We start from the raw sequence: 20,380 nt of genomic DNA, 5'->3' as shown, positions 1-20,380 counted from the left end.
TTAGGGAACAACCAGCTAAGGCATAAAAATGGTATAAGAGTATTATGTGACCATGTAAGTCAGGCTTGTATTGCTTGTAAGTTACTTACCTGTCTTGAAACAACCAGGATTTGGTACCTGTTGGTTTTTTGTTTTTCTGGTTTTTTGGTTTGGTTTTTTTTGCAAACAAATAGAATTTTATTTTTTAATACTTAATTAACAATACAAAGCCCATAAGCAAAACAGCATGACTAGGAGAAAAAATAAAGTCAGGATAATCACAGCAATATTGCGCTGAAATTAACTTCAGTTTTTCCCACTGTGTTGCTGTCTATAAAGCTTCTATCAGTAAGGTAAAATAAATTTAAAACCCCTCTAAAATGTACACCTATGCATGAAGTAGTTAAGATGAGCTTACATTATAAATTAAAACTTCCCCAAGCCTTACATTGAAATATGAATTTATTCCCTTTGCAAGACTTCGAGTCACAGTGTTTTTATCTGCTGGGATTATTTTTATTTATTTTTCCTCTCCACTGTTCAGTGAAGCAAGTCATTAGCATTAAATTACTGTAATGAAGAGACACCAGATTTGCTGCAGGTAGCTTATAAAAGGATGATGCCTCAAGCCAGAAGGAAAATAAATGGTTCCTCAGCATAGTAACCAACCAGGAAAACTTTCATAAATCAAAGATTGGAGGAAATGCAGCTGTCCGTACAGCATATTAGGGCTGGGAGCAGATAATTAAGGTGTGTCCATCCTCCTTCCTTTCTTGTCCCTAAAAGGGCAAGGTGATGGAGACACATTTTGTACCTAGTTGTCTTCAGCTGTGAAAATAATCCTCCTGAGACCAAGACACAGGGAGAATTTGAAGTAGCCATGTATATTTTCAGCAGAAGTATGTCTGAGTTTAAAAAAGTACTAAAATAAAAAGTAATAAACTCCCCAGCACAGTTTTAAAACCATAAACTCTCCAAGATGCATTTTTTTTGATCTATTTATTCCTAATGGAGTGAAAACCAGAGACCAAACCAGAATCTTCTTTCTCCTTTAAAGAGAAATTAAGTAGTTGTTTTATGTTCCTTGCAACAAGGATTTGCTACAGTGCACAAATCTTTCTTCTAGTACTGACAGCAGGAGTGCAAACAAGAGCAAACCACTCCCCATTAAAAAAAAAAAAAAAAAAATTATTTATCAGAGAACAGACTAATTCAAACCATCACATCTGTAACTGCTCATTCCTAAATTTATAACAATCAAGGGCAAAAATACTCGAGGAAATTTTCCAGGACAAATAAATGAACAATCAGAGATACTTCAAGAATGAGCAAGATGGGGGAAGGTGATTGCAGTTTTCAAAGATAAAAAAATAGAAGTGCTACGATTTATTGCACTTGTCTTTTTGTAGACCTATCAAGCATTTATTATCTATCATGTCCTTCATTCCCATATATTTGAGCTTATAGATCAGGACATTTACAGTGTGTGGAAGTATGTGTTGCCAACAGTGAATCTCTGCTTTGCTTTTGTTTTAAAATGCAAAATGTGATTTTTGTTGATTTTCTTGAACGCATATATTTGTCTGCATAACTGGGAAGACAGTCACCCAAAACAGAATGAGAGCATTGGAAAAATGCACAGATAGAAAGAAACAGAGCTTTTCCCACAGTTCCACAAAATCTTTATTTCTTGACACATCCTGAAATTTTCTAACTGACACAAGCATCTCCAAAAATATAAAGTAAAAGTGGCTAGTAGGAAAACAGAACAGCAGTGAGCCAGACTAATGGTAAAAAATTATAGCATTATGTAATTGGACCGGCAAGAACTTTCATAGATTTTTAGAGTGCCACCGAGCAAGCTCTGCTATTTGCTTTCACTACCAGAGAATTGCTAATCCTGTTTTAGAGGCTGAGTGTGTGTAATCCAGAAACTGGACACCGCATCCATGGACCACTATATTATTGCTGCTTGGTGGAGCTTTGTGTATCATAAAATCAGAGGATGGTTTGGGCTGGAAGGGACCTTAAATCTCATCCAGTGCCACCCCTGTCATGGGCAGGGACACCTTCCCCTATCCCTGGTTACTCCAAGCCCCATCCGGCCTGGCCTGGAACACTTCCAACAGTCCATCCCTCAAATCCATCTCTCCCCAGTTCAGACAGAAGGTTGTTCTGTCAAAGGCTTTGCAGAAGCCCAGGTAAGTGATGCCCATAGTCCTTCCCTTGTCCACTGGTGTGCTCACCCCATCAGAGAAGGCCACTGGGTTGGTCAGGCAGGACTTGTCCCTGGTGAGGCTGTGCTGGCCGTCCCCAGCCACGTCCCTGTGCCCTGTGAGCCTCAGCAGAGCTTCCAGAGGGTCTGTCCCACGAGCTCCCCAGGCACAGAGGGGAGGCTGACAGGTGGGTGTTCCCAGGGTCTTCCTTTCCATGTGGTTTGAAGGTAGGGGCAATATTTCCCTTTTTTCACTCACCTGGGATCTCACTGACTGCCAGCACTTTTCCAGTGTCACAGAGAGTGGCTCGGCAGCTCCACCAGCCAATTCCCTCAGGACTCTGGGGTGCATCCCTGCGGGTCCCCCAGACCTGTGCCCGTCCAGGTTCCTCAGCTGGCCCTGAACAGGATCTTTCCTTTCCCCCAGTGCCCACCCTGCTCTCCATCCCCTCGGGAGGGTGGGAGGAGAGGCTGCCATTGGAGACTGAGGCAAAAAAGCTGTTGGATGCCTCAGCCTTCTCCCCATCCCCTCTCACCAGTTTGCCAGTGTTATTTGTCATGGGGCAAAACACCAGCTGTCTGTGCTGTGGTTTATCCTTTCTAGAAAACAAAACAGAGCAAAACTTCAAAGTTTTATCATGCACCATCCTTACAATGGAAAACGTAATTCTTCCCCTTTCAGAAACATGCAAACGTAGCAAAATTCCTTTGCTATTTCAAAAAGAAGCCCTGGTTCGTAGAGACATCCACAATTAAAATATTCCCTGGAATTTGAGTTAAAATAGGGGTTAAACTTAAGAAAGAGCAGAATAATTTACAAAGAGGCCACAATATTGGCACAATAACATTATAGAGATGAAATAATTTTGATTCCAACTCTCAAATACACAGGCCTCTGTCTTTGAGAGCAAAGAAACATCTCTGTGAGCTGTCAACATGGCCTTTCTAAAATCATCTACTAAAGACAATATCACTGTGCCAGCAACTGAATGTTTGATATAAGGAGGAAACCCAAGAACTGAAGCATAAATATTTTTTTCAGCCAAAAGGTAACTGTCAAATGTTTGTTTGCCTTGGCAAAACATTAATCCAGGAAAGTTTCAAGGCACCCAAAATGTTTCATGGCACTGAAAACAAGCATATATTCCATTCTAGTCTGGGAGATTTTGTTTTTGAGTTACACATCATTAAGCCAAGTTTCAAAACATTTCACTGAAAAACATTAAAATGGACATTCCGAGTAAAAATAGGGTCAGGAAAAAAATTGGTTCAGATGCAATTTTTTGGGGAGGGGCAATAAACGCTGCTCCTGGTCCTTAAAAATGTTCTTCATTCCAGAGAAACATTCTAAAAAACCCAGGCAATATCAGGCTTTCTGTGCTTAAAGCCCAAGGCAAAATGCTCCCACTGGTCGCTGCTGGCATGAAACCAGAAACCACAGTAATTTCCAGCACTTCAGCTTGTGTACAGCCTGCTTCCACCAGGACTCCCTGCTGAGCCATCAGCGTGAAAACGACAAAATGAACTGATAAGTTTTGATGTGCAGTGAGCTATTTTTAGCTCAAAGGAAAATGCATTTAGGGGAGATAATTCCTTCCTGTCCTCTCCCCCCCCTGCTTCGTGGTGTAACTCCAGCAACGTTTAAAATAATTTCTCCAAGAAAAATGTACAGAACTAGAGGGTGCTCTCCAGCAGAAACAGATTGTAGCCTTGGGATCTGGTCAGGAAAACCACTGTGCACACACTTTACTTTTACATTTGTTAGTCATCTAATTGAAGTTAGACCTGTGGAGATGAGCCCTTCCAGGATTTGGCCTTTGGCAGTGGTGAGACAGCTCAGAATCGTGGAGGTGTTTTACAGCAGTGTTCTGCTGGCAGCTCATTTAGGTTAGGACAGATAAATTCAGAGTCTGAGCCTCTCCAGGGTGTTCTGGTCCTTGGCTGCTGCTTGTTCCAATGATTTCCTTCTCCAATTTCAGCTCTGCCTTGTGAAGTGACTGCAGCAAATCTTTCTCTGTGTGTTACGTGTGTGGGGTGAAGGAGCCCCAGGTGTGTTCACAGTGTTTTGTCAAGTCGAATGTGGTACATCAAAAAATCTCTCTCAGAATGTAAGCAAGGTCCTTCTCAAAACTGTGTCAGCTTTTAGGGTTTTGGCCTAACCTGCCCTTCTTGGGAGGCTGTTCCAGAGCTGGATCCTCTGAAGGATGGGGACTTTTTTCCTGATTCTCATCCTAAATTTATTTGTGGACAATTATTATCCATTTTTTCTTAAGGCAGCCTTGTCCCTCAGCTTAAGTAGCACTTTTAATTCACTGATGTCCCCCTTCAGTTCTCCCATCTGGCTTTCCCCAAGATGAATTTAGGGAATGACTTTGCTGAGATAAATGTGGACCCCCATCCCTCTGAGGTGCTGTATTCTCAAATGGAGAATAAGTAAGTAAGACTGGGTTTTGCATCAGGTGCTGCGCTTAAAGTTCTTGAATTCATTTTTTCTGCCATTGCTGAGCTCGTTTCATGTCTTGTTACTCCAGCTCTCTACCTGTGGATCAGGAACAGGGAATGCTGATCCCTTTAAGATTGTACTTCACAAAATGCCAGGCAGGCCAGCATTTTACTTTAAACACGACCCTTTTTATAACCTCTTTTTTTTCTTTCTCCCTCCCCCAAATGGAAATTATCACTCTGAGAGTCTCCATTTATTGCAGAAATAATTGGGCACATTGACACATTTTAATGGGTCAGATTTCAAGAGTTTCACAGTGCAGATCTGACAGCTTCATCTGGCCTTACATCTAGTTCTTGGCCAGCAGGGTAGTCCATACCTTACTGCCACAGTAATTAATTAGCTCAGGGCTTTGTTAGGATCCCTGTGTGGCTATGAGTTGTACAAAAGGATTAGTTGACTTGGCTTTTTAGCTATAAAGTTAACTTGACAGTGCCCATTCCATTCCCAAAACAAATGACTGAAACCTAGAAACAGATGCAGATTTAGGCAGGTGTGCACTACTTCAGGAGAAAAATAAGTGCTGTGACTGAAACCTGTACAACCACTGAAATTGCTTAATCTTTGCTTTTGACTTATACTTCAGAGCTTGCTGATTAAATCCTTCTGGCTTTTTGAGGTTAGGCTGTAGATTGGTGATGGCTTTATTTATTATTTAATACTACTCTTACCTGTCACAGCCTCATCTAATATTTGAATTGCTAGGATTTGACTCTTTGTTCATGTGCCACAAGGCATAAGGAGCAGGGAGCCATCAGCCTGTGAAGCATTTTCACACCATTTTAATCTGCTCAAACTTTCAATCAAGTTTGATGGCACAGAGAAAAATGCTGTGTTAATTCAGGTGCACTGCGCTGTGTCCAGTGCCAATTGTAATGTGGGGATAATAACACATGCCTTGACAGGTATGCTGCCTCCCCTGCACTCCTGGTCTTCTTCCTCCTTGCTCAGAACTAGGAACCATTTCTTGCACTCCCTGAGCTGCATGGGTGCCAAAATTTTGAAGTCTGTCCTGGGAAAGTGCTGAACACCTGCAATTCCTGTTGGGGTCAAGGAGAAGCATACAAGTGCTCGGCATTTCTATTCCAGGTCACCTTCCAAACAAGTGCTTTCCACAAAACCTTTTTGCAAAGTCTTTAAAACCCTTAAAAGCACAATCTCTACTCTCAGATGCTTTCAGTTCCTCTCGTTTTCTTGGTGGTTTCACATTGCAGGGACTCGTGGAAATGGAACAAGGGGAAGGTTGTAATCAGACCTGTTCAGAAGCAAACAGATATAACCCAGAATGGCTCTGCATAAACCCTTGGGGGTGTTTTTAAGTAAATGGATTGAAAGCTCCAAGGAAAGTAGTGTGAGACTTTCACTCACTTTTCAGCACTCTCTTTAAAGCTACAGTAAAATAAAGAGATGCTCAAATGTAATTGTATGTCTCCTCATTTTGCACAAGTTCTGCTGAGGAAAACAGCTTGCAGCCCCTTGCTGTTCTCCCCCTCATACTGATGGGGTGGAGGGGTGAGGAAATGGCTGTGTGGGGGCTTAGCTGCTTGTTGGAGTGAACTCTCCACAGCTGGTTATTATCTTTCCTGGTTAAGGAAAGGAAAAAGTCAGTATTGAACCCCCCTCTTTAACTGGCACCTTCCCTTACAACTTCTTACTTACAGTAATACATAGCTAGTTTAAAGCACTTTGCACTTCCTTAGCATTTCAGAAGTATTCAAGCAAGTTAAAAGCCTACATCCTTCAAAAAAACATTTATGAACATATTTTTCGTGTTCTAAATTCCTGAGTTGTACATGAGGATGGATCTTTGGCTCCTGAGTCATTCTGTTGCAGTTAAGCCTCATGGAAAAAAGAAAGTAGATTATTTATTATTTCCACCTGAGAGATGGTGAGGCTGAAGCAAACTTGTCTACTGATTTGTGTCTTTTCTACTAGTGCCAGAGTAGTTCCTGGCTGCACTCAATTTCTTGACTGTTTTTCACAAACATGGAGAGATAAGTGCAGCATTTGTTTTCATGGTGTGGGTAAATTGGGAAAAGATGAAGCAGAGGTTGAAAATAATAGAGGAGTGGGATACCTAGATGAGAAATATTCCTTACCTGGCACACTGTCCTCGACAAAACTCCTGAGTCCTGCTGCTTTTCCAAGTCAGTGCTGCAGCACTGTAACAGGGAGGAACAGAAAAACCCAAACCAAACCCAAAAAACAACCAGCCAACCGAAAAAAACAACAACCCAAAACCAAACAAAACCCAAGAAGGTGGCTGGAAATTAGGGCACTAAGCCATGAAGAGATGAAATTGCCTCCTCAGCCTCAGTTTCTGGAGCTAAAGGGACAGGACTTCTACTGCCACATTTAACATGCTTGGAGAAACAAGACAACCAAAGAGTTTAAGGATGCATGAGCCTCATCTGGTTCTGCTGGCCCCAAAAACCCATAAGAGGATGCTGCAGAGCAGGTTTGACCAAACCCTACTGCTCATGTTGGCAAAAATTACAGGGCTGAGTAGTTTTCCTGTTCAAATATTGACTTGTGTGACGAGGTTTTGGTTTTATTTTAATTAAAAGGCCTCAATGTACTGTTGTAGGAACTTCTTTCACCTCTGCTCTCTCAAATCCTGTTTATAGAAATGTGGGCGTGTGGGCTTGATAGCTGTTCAATCCTAACCTTTGCTTCAGCACTGACTTTCAGGCACTCTGTTTCGCAGGATTAATATCCTCTTAATAAAAATAACCTTGTGTGCCTCGAACTCTGCTTAAATGTGGGTATCTGCAAACAAGTTGAAAATGGCTTTGCGAATATTACGAGCTGAATGTAAAACAAAAATCCTAAAATAGCATGCAAAATGTTAAAACATTTTATGGATGCTGAACATTAAGGAGGGAGTTTTTCAAAGAAGCCAGCGGGCAAATGCCAGGAGTTGCACTACACTAAACACATCCCACTCTCAAGGCAGCCCTTACCACAGCTGAACAAATGATGTGGTGGGTACAGAGAGAGGTGGACACCAGCAGGAAGCAAGGGGGAGAAAGTCAGGTCTCCAGTTGTATTGGGTTGACCCTGAGTTGATGGACAGTCTTTAAGACCAATTACGCTTCTCACAATTTACATATTTAAACCGCACAGAAAGGCGGGACTTTCCCTTTTGGTCGGAGCTCGCTTGCTGGGAGGTGGGGGCAGCTCGGGGCCTCCCGGCCCCGCCGGGCCGGGCTGGGGCCACTGCCCCTTTCCCCCTTTCCCAACACCGCAGCACGGACCCTGGGTGGCTGGGGGGGACTGCCTCAGAGCCACAGGCAGCTAAACCCAGCCATGGACTGCTCACAGCTAAACCCATCCAGCGCAGCTTCTGGGGACCGGCGGGTCCCTCTCCTCTCCATGCGGAGCCGGCGGAGTCAACGGGAGCCGGCAGAGCCTCCTGTCTGCAGCCAGCACACTTCGTGCTGAACTGAAGAAGACACCACACAGCCAGCAGCACAAAGGGAGCGAGGCTTTCCCCACTGTAAAGGCCGAACAAGAACACCCTTCAGCATGGCGGCGTCAGAGTCAGAGAGAAAGAGAAGTGAGTCCCGTGGGACGGAGCTGGAAATGGCGACGGGAGAAAAGAGGGCGGTGCCGCAATTCTGGCGGGCAGCTTAAAAGAAACCTTCTTGCATGCCGTGGTAAGAAACTGTAATACCACAAACTGTTTGTCTCTTTAATCCATTTGAAGTACATGGGGGGATGGAGTATCTTCGTGTGCCTGTGAAGATTGTGAAGAATGCCGATGCCAGGCTTTATAGTAGTAAGAGGCTGTTAGAGACTTGTGGCGAAGAAGAGCCTTTGTGTGCAGGCCAAAAGAACTTATCCTTAAAAAGATGAATAACCCCATGTGATGGCCCATGTTTTGCAGTGTGAAGGAACTGTGAGATTTTTCATGGGAGAGATGTTCTACACACAGCAGATTGTTTGTTTCCGGGCGGATCTGCTGTTGGTGGCAGTTTGGGAACCACGTGCAACTGAAGGAAAAACCCTTTTTTCCCTTAAGCATAAGAGAGAGACTTTTCAAGAACTGGAACACTGACTAACATCCCATGTTCTGTTATCCCTTGTGTGAGCTAGGTAAAAGGAGAGAAGTGCTGGCTGGAGGGGGGGGGATTTGCTTTAATTTTGTTTTGTTATTGTCTCTTTACTTTTAATTCTATTAGTAATAAAACTCTTTCATTGTACTGCAACTGTTTAAGGTTTGTGCCTGCTTTGCTTTTCTCCTAATTCTTATCTCACAGAAGGAAAATAAGTAAGTAATGAATATTTTGAACCAAAACCACTACATTTAATTGGTGTTTCTGCCCGGTTTCGAACTCAACCCGCTACACCAGTGTTGCCTAAAAACAAAGGAAAATCCCTGCAAACAGTGTTAAGAGTGATAAAGTAAAAAGCAGCTCTTTAATGGACGCTTTCAGGTGCACAAAGTGTAGGTATGCACATGCCTGATACAGGATGTCTACAATTTTTATAAGGTAAATTAATGAGTATATCTAGCAGGTACATCCAGTTAGAGACCAGTTGCCCCAGGGTCTGTCCCTTGGAGCTGGTCCAGGGGGTTGCTTGCCCTATACCTTTTTACATCTCTCAGATTCTGGTGAAAAACAAGGTATCCTTGTAAGAAGCTGTCTCTTTGAGGGTACAACTAAACAGAATATAAAGAACCTGTTACAAAGGGTTAGCTTATTATTCTGAAATGTGAGAGAGTCCAGGCAAAGTACTAGCAACCATACAGCTATATATTAAAAATCTACAATTTAGCATGAAAAAGCTAAAAACCTTTAGTCATCACCAGGGACATCCACAGCCACATCCTGCGTGTGGTCCATGTTCAATCCTCAAAGGGGTGGGTCTGTGCTTTGCAAACGACAAAAGAACATCCTCCCTGTGCTGACACTTGCTTTGTCTGTGTTCTGCCTGCAGTGGCTGAGGAATCCGGGCCCCCAGCACGAGAAGAGGACTCTCTTTGGGGACATGGTGTGCTTTTTGTTCATCACCCCGCTGGCGACCGTCTCCGGCTGGCTGTGCCTGCGAGGAGCTGTGGACCACCTGCACTTTAGTAGTAGGCTTGAAGCTGTCGGCCTCATTGCACTCACTGTGGCACTCTTCACTATTTACCTCTTTTGGACCCTAGTAAGTATTGGGGATTTTATTTAACTCACAGGAATAAGGGAAAGAGCAAACGGGAAAATTAAACGCACAGAGTGCTCTAGACCATTGCAGGGAGCGTTGCTTGTCTTTGCCTCCTGTGCTGGTAAGTGTGAACTGCATCTGCAAAAGACTTCTTGCTTCCACACCATTCCAGTTCCCTGGAACACCAGAAAGTTTGCTTCAGGGTAAGGATTCTCAAATCCCAAATACCAGTGGGGACAGCAAGAGGGAGACAGGGAAGTAGCATGGAGGAGTTCAAGGCAGATGCTACAGGAGGGAGTTTCATCAAATATGATGTGCAAAGGGTGAAGGCACAGCATACAAGAAAAAAAGATTTAGGTGAACAACTTGGCTGCCACAGAGGATTCAGATTTTATTCTAATGCAACATCTTGCCAATTTTACAATTCAAAAGTACAGGATGTGGGTGCTTCCTGTGCTTTTCCTCTAGTTCGTGGTGCTGAGGGAGGTTTGCAGCAGAACACGCATGTGCCCAGCTCTGTAAAAACAGAGCTGCTTTTGCAATGCAGGTTAAATTGCATCCTGCATCCCAGCACGAGCCACCTGCATGCCATTCCATCCTTGTTCTGTGTCAAGTTGTTAAACTGAGATGATTTTCTGGCCCTAGCGCCCTGACAGGATGTTGGCCCAGCAGAAACGAGGGGAAAATAGGGGACAGCTGCCAGAATGGGTGTTTATCAAGCCATGGCCTAGCAGTTCACTGAAAACCCCAAGTTCCTGCTTTGTTTGACATTTCACAGCTCTGTGCGTGGTGTGGGAAAGGGAAGAAGAGCAGGGTGGGTGCAGAGGGGGTGCACTCGCAGCAGTGCTCCTGTGGTGGTGCCAGGCTGTGTTACTGGGGCAGGAAAAGCCCATCCTGCCCATGGTGCTGGCATGGCCACATCCCACAGGGCCAGCACACAGCTCTGGCCCTCACTGGCTGTGGCAATGCCGTAACACAGACCCCTTCCAGCAGATTTGGATCTGTGTAAGCTACTGAGGAGCTGGCACCTTTAAAAATATGCATTAGTAGATCTAGCCCACAGCAAGAAACCCCCTGCACTGAGAGATGAGGAAAAGGGGGTGTGGGGGGAACACAAAAATGCCACACTTCCTCACAAGTATCTCCAAGAAAGCTACGAAAGGGAACGTCTCATTCACACATTTGTGACAGTGAAACCCTGTCTACCCACGGAAGACTTCACCATCACCAAAATTGTTGGAAGTTGTAAAAGGCTTTTTTTTTTGTTGGATTTAATTAGCTATGACAAATGGACTCATCCAACCTTGCTTATTAAAACTACTGCAACATCTCAGCTTTGGCCCCTATCCCTGGGTATTGCATTGCAGAGTAAGAGGCAAAAATGCCTTCTATTCACTTTATAAATTTTACCCCTTCAAAAGCACACAGAGAAATGTGCTACTGGCTCTTGGAGAACATGACAGTGACAGTGAGCCTGATCTAAATGCACACCTTGCTTGTTTTAATCAAAATTCAGGATCTTTGATGCCCATTCAGTTGTGGACAGCTGTGATTCCACTCTAACTTATTATTCGGGGCAGTAGGAGATGGATGGGCCAAGGAAGGCCTTTAGGGGACTGAATCACAAAACTATTGAAGCTGGGAGGCAAAATAACCCTCCCTTCAGTGATGTAGGAAAGCCCCAGACTGGCTTTGCCTTGGGGAGGGCTCCAGGCTCCCCTTGTCATGCAGGAAGGAATGGTCCCACACACAGACGAGTTAATTCCATCAAATTCTTCAGCGGCACATTCCTTGTCTCTTTTGGAAGTGGTAGAATCCTGTTACGTGGCTGCGGCTGTGCAGGGAATAGGTTGAGTGCTGCAGGGTAAATTACATACACAGTGATACAATATTCCTTTAGGTCCTGTGAAAATTAAGGGAACTAAAAACTTCATTTTACTTCCAATAAATCAGCTTCCCTTCTCTGGGGGCAGAAGCTGGCATACAGATTATTTACACACCACAGTTATCCCAGTGAGCAGTGAACAGGAGGGATGTTATTTTTAGCATCCCAGAAGCTGTTTTTTCCCTCCCTCTAAAACAGAGAAGTGATCCATAAAACACTGTTGGTTTTTACTCTATATTTTTTACACACACCAAAAGAGGTGCATGGTCCTCCCAAGAAGAAAGCTCCAGACACAAAAAAGGGGATTGGCATTTCAACAAAGAATTCAGGGCCACACCTGCTTTCTCTTGTGTTGTGTACATGCCTGATTTAACAAAGCAGCTGTTACTCAAAGAACTTCATGTTCTGCTGTTTGAAAACTCAACCTGAACTCCAGCTCGCTCTCCTGAAGCTGTCATTGCATTCCACAGGGCACCCACCCTTGCAGATGTTGGGGTGTTTTTTTAACCTCCTCACTACACCAAGTGATTCTGCTGCTCCTCCAGTGTCTTTTGAGAAGAGATTTCTCATATTCCTTCAGACACAATGCTCCACAGAAACAGAAGATGCAGGATGCTTTAGGAATAGAGGTTGAAAGTTGAGGGAATCAGTCTGAAGATCTGTCTTTGCAAAACTGCTTAGGAAACCAAAGCTTTATAGGTTTCCCTCAGACAGCTGTAAAAAGATCTAAAAAAAAAAAAAAAAAAAAAAAAAAAAAGAGTTTTTTTAGCCCTTGTAGGGCATCATTGAAAGATAAATTTAATCCATTAAAAGCAGCCCTTTTGCAATAAGGAAAGGACACAGTGCGTGGGTCAACTCCTGCCCATAGTTCAAGAACACAATAATCATGTGGCACATTTCTCTCAAAACTCACAGTTTGTTGTTGATTTTTGTTGGGTTTTTGTTTGGGTTTTTTTTGGAACTGCACATATACACCCTCTTACACAGCTACAACTCCCACAACACTTGGTTGCCACTAAAACAAGTAGCAAACTACTTTTTGAAAACATGGGGCAGAGCTATCTTGCATCTCCACAGCAGTCACACATTTCTCTTCCACAATAAGGTTGAAATTACCTGATAAAAAGAACAAAACAAACAAACAAAAAAGCCCCCAAAAACCAACCAAAAAACCAAACACCCCCCCCAGACCCCCCCAAAAAACCCAAAAAACCTAAAATACAAAACAAAATAAATTCAAAAAAAATTCAGAGACAATCTAAATTGAGACACACACACTGTCAGCTCATTACCTCCGTGCAATCCCAACTTTGATGCATTCAACAGTAAAGTTTTACAAGGTAGAACACACAGCCCTGTCTTCAGCTGCCTGCAAGCCTCCACCATCCAAACAAATACACTGTTTGTCAACCTAGCAACCTGAAGCAAGAGAGGATATCCCAAATTCTCATTCCATGTGTGCCAACAGCTCTTGGGAGGGCAGAGGCAGGAGGTCTGATTTTTCAGGTTGTGAAAAAGGGGAATGAGAGGTAAATTAGGTACAGGCTGCTTTTCTCCTCTGCTGTGGCACCTCGGGGCACGAGCCATCCACACGGCAGGTCTCTCTTTTCACCACTTTTTGCCCGTTTTGTCCCACTGGAAGGCATTTTGAGCCCCAGCTGACTCCTTGCAGGATCACAGTGACTGAAGGCAGTGTACCTTCTGTCCCCAGGTGTCGTTCAGGTACCACTGTCGGCTGTACAACGAGTGGCGTCGGAACAATCAGCGGGTGATGCTCCTCATCCCAAAGTCTGCCAACGTCCCCTCCACCCAGCAGTCCCTGCTGGGCCTGCAGCCCCTCAAAAGGAGCTCAAAGGAGACAGTTGTTTGATTTGGGGCAGATCTGAGCAGGAGCCGTGCACTAAAGATGTTTTTTCTCAGACTTGCTGGGGTCAGGCAGCATCCAGCGCCCAGGAACACGCTATTTGAATTTACAGACTGACTGCAGAGGGATAAATCACTGCTCGAGTTCAAGTCATGGGTGCTGCAGTCATTTGTGACATTTGCTAAGCTGCCAAATGTGTTTAGTTAGCAGGGACCCTATGGATTCTGCAAATATGTTAATTGTTGCATCATCAGGCGATGCAAACTTTTTTTATTGTTTAAAGTATTAAACTATGGTAATTAACAATGCAAAACAGGTTTAAAAAGTGCTTTGTTTTTATGATTTCTTGTTCCTACAGTACTAGTTCTTTAGGCAGCTGGACAGCAACCAGTACTTCTTTCTGCTTCCTAAGGCACAGCAATGGCATTTCCTCATTTGATTTTATCTGCAGGTCCATTATACCAATGTTTTCATTATTAAAATATGTGCGCAATGAGTTCTACAAATTGGCACATTATTTAAATGCTACAAAGCGATTAGGAAATTATCTTACCCATTTCCTATTTGGCAGGGAAGGTCTGAGAGGAAGATTCTTCAGTTATGAATCGAGCATGCGCAAGAGAAAAATTAGACAAATTGCAATAATCTTCCTATCAAAAGTATTACAGTACATAGCACTCAGGAAAAAAAAAAAAAAGTACTTTTCCATGCAGAAGCAACAAATTAGGCACCACATTCTCCACTGAAGTGCACATTCTGCTGGTGTGAATTCAAACTTAGCCAATTTACCCTGCACTTACACCAAGCTGAATTTAACTCCACAGCTTACTTTTGTATAGGGAAAGCTCTGCATACATAATGAATGAGATCATCAGATAGGTTTTAGGAAGCAGGGACTCATCTTGCATGAAGAACAGCATTATCTTAGAGCAGCAGAAACTCCAGCTTGACAGGTAGGATTTGGCAGAGCTTGTGCAAACCCTGACCTCTCATGGTTGCACTGAAGCACCTTTTAAAATATTTGACACACAGCCCTCTATGGTGACCAAATTGAATTTGGAGTGTAGAAACCAGACCTTATTCCTGGGTGACTTTATCTACTTCCCCTTGGTTTTATGCCCAAATCATTCAGCAATTCTTCACTCCCAGAAGAGATGCACTTACGTAGACAGACTTACTTAAAATAACTACACAAAATCTCATTACTAAATGCTGCCAGAATGAGAAATTGATACAAAGCCCCTCTGAACAGATGAATTTCTTAGAAATGTGCTTGGACGGCAATACCACCAGGTGCTTTGTTCTCCAAACCCTGCAGGAACTGAAAATCAAAAGGAAGACATAGCAGGAAGGCTAATAATTTGTTACTCATAAAGTTGAAGGTATTATGGGTATTTACCATCAGACAAGAAGTTATTTGATGTTTTGTGTGTGCTCTGTGCGGGGGAAAAAAGCTTAGTACACAAAGCCAAATCTGTTAAGTTTCTTTATTCTGTCTGTGGACCAGTCTAGCTGTGAGCATGTTATTTAACAATGTTCTTTGTAACTGCCAGTCATGGGGATAGGAGAATCATGGGGATATAAAGCAATAACAGCCTCATTCCAACAGAAAGCTACTTACACAACAAGCCAAGGTGTGTAAGAAAATCATGAACCTGCAGATCTGCACTCATCAGTCTGACAACAAGGCTGGGGTTTGTCATGTGTGGCTGTGAATAACTGCTTCTCTTCCAGGGAAAACTATACGAGGCTCCAAAGGGATGGATATCACAAAATCTGTGATAGCCTAAAACCTGTAGTGCTTATTTACTTATTTTTTTTATACCTCTTCCCAAAGGTAAATAACTATTTAGATGGAAGACTGAACACGCACTTAAGCAGAGTTTCCAGGTAGGAAAAAATCTGCTGTCCAGGGGCCCAGAAGTAAAGCAAATCTGGGTGGGTCAGGATGCTGTCAGACAGTGTTTTAATGCCTACACACATACTTTAGGTAATCTTTCTTCCAACCTCTGTTACTGCTTCTCCTTCTTTGGAAGATACTCCAGAAAGAGTTGTTATTCTTAGTACTGCTGTTGGGTTTGTTTCATAAAACCAAAAATTAGGGTGATAAGGAATTAAATAAAGGGCACAACATTCAGGGAAACATTTATTCAAGCGAAGATGCAAGGTCTATGCACAGAGATCAGCACAGTGAATTGGCCCAGCTCACCTGTGTTATTTTAAAATTTTTTTTTTTTTTTTTGGTGCAAAGGCAGCTTCATTCATCTGAAGAAGGCATATTGAAGCAGACAGAGGGAACAAGTATGGTCCAGTTTAGCACATGCACGACTCATCCTGTTTCTGTGCTTGATGCAGCAGCACAGCAGAACTGTCTGGTGAAGTCAGCAGCAGTAGTGTCCCATGGATTTTCTTGAGGAAAAAAAAGTGGCAGGAAAGATCCAGTTGGACATCATTGCATTAAAAACATGGAAAAAAAGCATACTTACATTTTTCCTCGTTTTTCCTAAAACACAAGATCTGGGAGGTGAGAGACATTACTCCTTAATCCCACTTCTGTTCTAAAGCTTTACAGACAGAAGAATCTGCCAGATGGGAGTTGATTTTTTCCTTCCACATGTTGATGCTGTTGCTGCCACACCAAGCCCAAACTTCCATAAAAACTGGATCATTACAGCAAATATTCCACAACAGCAGCAATACCCATTTCTGTCTGAATAGAAGTGAAAGACAAAACTAACCACAGTAGAAGCCATGGCGAGCAGAGCTCCTGAGAGTACAATGACACCTTTGTTATGCTCTCCTTACAAAACAAAATTAATTAAAGGACATAATTAATGAAAGGATGATTGACCACTTTTTTATTTTTTTTAAATGTCACTCAACTTCCCTCTTAGCAACTTTATGCTTTCTTCTCATGCAGCTGACCTTGTCATTTACATTCCTTTTCCAGATAAGAAGTTATACAGAAGGAACAGTACTCAACACTATTTGAGTCATTATTTTAAGTTGCAAGTGATGAAAGCAGCCCATTCAGATTCAGTGTGATGAGTGCAATGCAAAAAAAAGTGAGGAAGTTTTACTTTTTTTTACATAGCCTTTCCCCTGCAGGACTTGCCCATCACATTACATGAAGATTTAGAAATACCACAGCTTTCTGTTCAGCAGGAAGGAAGTCACAGCAGAAGCAGTTATTAAAAATACTTCAGTTTTTGGTATTGTTTGGGGTTTTTTTTTCATTAATCAGCTGTACAGTTCTGCCAGACTGAGACCTCACAATGTCATTTGCATTTCATTTATTAAACCCAGCTTTGCACCAATACAAAGTCACACAGGGCAAAAGTGAGAACTCTGCATAAAGGGACCCGGAGCCAATATATGCAACTGGCCTTTGATGCAATGGGCACCATCAGAAAGAGGTATGAGAATAGATATTGTGACAGACTCATGCACTAAGAGAGCTAAAGAAGCTCTCCCTTTGAAAAAAAAAAAAAACCTGTTAATAATTAAATGTCTTTGCTTGTTACTTTTTGTGAGCCGGCGCTTCATTTAACACAGAATTGGTTGATTAAAGAAGCATTTTCCTTGCAAGCAGAACTGAGCATTGCCTCTTTACTGCCAAATATTGGGTATTCAAAAGTATCTTTAAAAACTACAACGCAAACTCATAGAATCACAGAGTCGTTAAGGCTGGAAATGATCATCGAGTCCAACCACTGACCCAGCACCACCACTGATGTTCACCACAAACCACGCCCCCAGGTGCCACATCCACAGGTTTGCTTTTGAACATGTCCAGGGATGATGATTCCCTGGATTCCAGCTCATTCCAATGCCTGACCACCCTTTCAGTGAAGAAGGTTTTCCTAATATTCAGTTTAAAACTTGTCTGGAGCTGCAGGGGGTTGTTGTGACCCAAGGGCAGGGCCCAGCAGTTCCCCTGGTTGTACCTCACCCCACTGGCCTCATCCCATGGATGCAGCGTGTCCAGATCCCTCTGCAGAGCCCTCCTGCCCCACAGCAGATCCACACTCCCGCCCAATTTGGTGTTGTCTGCAAATTTACTGAGGGTGCCCTCAATCCCCTCGTCCAGACCAATAAAGACAATAAACACACCTTGTCCCAACACCTCACTAACCCACTGTGTTATTCCACACTTCAAATTTAATTTCATATGCATTTCTACAGGAGACAGCTTTTTCAAAAGTCAAGGGTTACATCTCTCAGTCCTTAAATAGTTTTCAGGTCTTAAATCTGTTGCTGACAGCCTCTCCACACCTGTTTATGGCAAGGCTACAAAACATTTGTCCCTCCCTTTGGTGTTGAAACATTACAGAACTGACGGGAATTTTCTTTATTCTAAGTGTACCAAATGCTTTCCCAATAAAATGTCTCAAGAGAGAATAAATGTTGATATTCCATGTACAACATACCCTCAGAAGCAACAACAAAACACACCACCCTCAAAAACAAGATGCTGCAGTAGCAGGGGAAACCAACATCACAGCTTCATGCCATGGCTTCTATTATTATGCACGAAGTAAGACTTGCTTGCCAATAATAATATTTTTTTGTTCTGAAAGTGCAGAATAGCTATGAAAACTCACATCCAAGAGTTAAAGGTAGGAAAATTCTATCACTCAATCAGTTTAAGCTGAAATGTGCCCTCCTTTATCGATTGCCCCAAATGTAACTTCTTCAGGGTTAATCACACTGTGTTTTTATCACACAGAAGTCCTGTATTTATGCAAACCCACTAAAAAGAAACCAGGAGATCAGCAAAAGACTCTGAGCAATAAATGCACACCAAGCAAAACCTGAGATAAAATAGCTAACTTCTGCCATAATCCTGTGATGGAGCTAGTTGAATATTATAAATAATTAAGTGACCCAGCATTTCCTTGATGTTAGCCATCACATACCAGGAAAGGTTAAGTAAGAATTCACATCCATCACACACAGCCTCTATTCCCTTTCTAAAAATCACCAATTATTACCAGCTGTCCTCTTTGGAACAGGGGCTGCAAGAGCTTTTATTCTCCATCAACTACTTGATGTCTTTGCCTGGAGAAAAATCCTTCATAGTTATCACATGGCCATTTCTGTAAAAGCAGCGGCGTTTTTTTACCTAGAAATACAGGTACTGCTTACAGTGCAGTATGAATATAAAAGGCACTGTTTCACAGATAAAAACCATCATTTTCAACCCAGAAACCCTCAAATTAGTGTCAAAATGACACACTGGTAAGACAGACTTCCATGGAAAAAATTAAGACCAGTGTTTGAAACAGCATAATTTATAGAAAATGAATAATTAGCATCTGTTGAACAGAATTTACATGTTAGTTTCTCTGTCCATATTTTGCTATCTGCTTGGGCAAATGTGATGTAGGTATGTGAATCAGGGACAAGGAAATCCAAAGCAAAACCCAACTTTCAGCATGAAACTTCTGTCAACACCACCATGAACTAATCTGCACCAATTTTGATTACTCTGGGGTTTTTATAATGAACAAAGAATGCAGTTCCCAGGTTTGCTGCACAGCTCAAACCACTTGTTTCCTAAATTCCTTACCCATTTTGCACAGGAATGAGTGTGTTTGAGCAGAAACATTCCTGGTAAAGTGTGTTCATCCAGCTACAAGCAATAAATTGCTAAAGAGTTTTCACCTGCAGGATTATTCAGTTTGTATCTTATGCCACTACCAATGATATTCAAGTTATGGAACTTGCAGGGCACTGCAGGAAGCGTTGGTTTGTTGCTGTACAAGTATTAAAAAAAAGACAAGCAAAACAAGACCTCCACCTTGTGGCAGGATGTTTCACAGTTGTGTTTCACAACAATCCTTCTGCTAATTTATAGGAATTCTTGTCACAGCCAAAAAAACCCCGCCAAAATTATTGTAAAATCTGTATTTCTCCCATTGTCATTGAAGAGGAGGCTCTACAAAGGGTGTAACCAAGAATTTGATAATGCAGGAAGGTTCCTACCATGACCTAAAACTGTGCATCAACCCCCACCCTTTTCTACCTCCTGCTGGCACATGTTGAAATGCCACCATGCTGGTGACCAGAAAAGAGCTTATTCAAGATGAAAGACATGTTAAAAAGTCTTAATTTTGCCATGAAAAAATAAGAAGTGCACTCAACTTTTTCTAAAAGAAAACTCCAATCAACTTCCAAAATTTTGGCCATGAATTTAAAAATACATTCAGGCTATGTCAAAGGTAACTATTTTACAGTATTTCTAAATTTCTCTTTATGTTATCATGCTTGCTTCAACTGCTCAGCCTGGTACTTCCAAGATGTGGTAAAAGCCAGTAAGAGCAGACCCATGAGCAAAGAAGAGCACAAACGCAACAGAGTGAGAATAAAGCTCTGAAGAATTAATTTTCCAAATATGAAGTAATATTACTCATTTTATAGAAGAAATCTTTGCATTTCAAATGCCACTGTTCCATTTACACAGATGTTTCTTCAGCTTCAAAGGCCATCAATTTCAAGGATTCAATGCTCATTCAACTTTCAGCTCAGTTCAAGGACGAAACAAATTCCAAAAACTTTACTCTGCAGCAGAGAGATACTTTATTAAAATGTTTTTCAGACATCAGAATAATGTGAAAAGGACAGAAAAACTTTCAACATTGGCAAAATTACAACTGTTTCCCATACAAATGTAGACTAGACCTCTAGAGACTTTGTTTTGTTACTAAAAATTGTAAACAAATAAGGCAATTCATATTAAAACAGCCTCCTAATTTGTTAAGAAAAACCACATAAGAA

At 42.3% G+C, this 20,380-nt stretch overlaps 1 protein-coding gene across 1 annotated transcript in view; it reads left to right on the top strand.

The window, feature by feature from the left end:
- MARCHF3 (membrane associated ring-CH-type finger 3) overlaps positions 1-13,606 on the top strand; it is a gene marked incomplete at its 3' end in the record, with an annotated part of 55,762 nt that extends 42,156 nt beyond the window's left edge. Inside the window, exons 5-6 of the mRNA XM_082302267.1 lie at positions 9,642-9,851; positions 13,448-13,606. Coding sequence (XP_082158393.1) covers positions 9,642-9,851; positions 13,448-13,606 — 369 coding nt within the window. The remainder of the gene's footprint in view (positions 1-9,641; positions 9,852-13,447) is intronic.
- Between the last annotated feature and the right edge of the window lie 6,774 nt (positions 13,607-20,380).

This window comes from Coloeus monedula, assembly GCF_965178545.1.
Source record: "Coloeus monedula genome assembly, chromosome: Z".
Lineage (NCBI taxonomy): Eukaryota > Metazoa > Chordata > Aves > Passeriformes > Corvidae > Coloeus > Coloeus monedula.
Note: the sequence above shows the minus strand (reverse complement) of the source record. Positions and strands in the feature narration are given on the sequence as shown.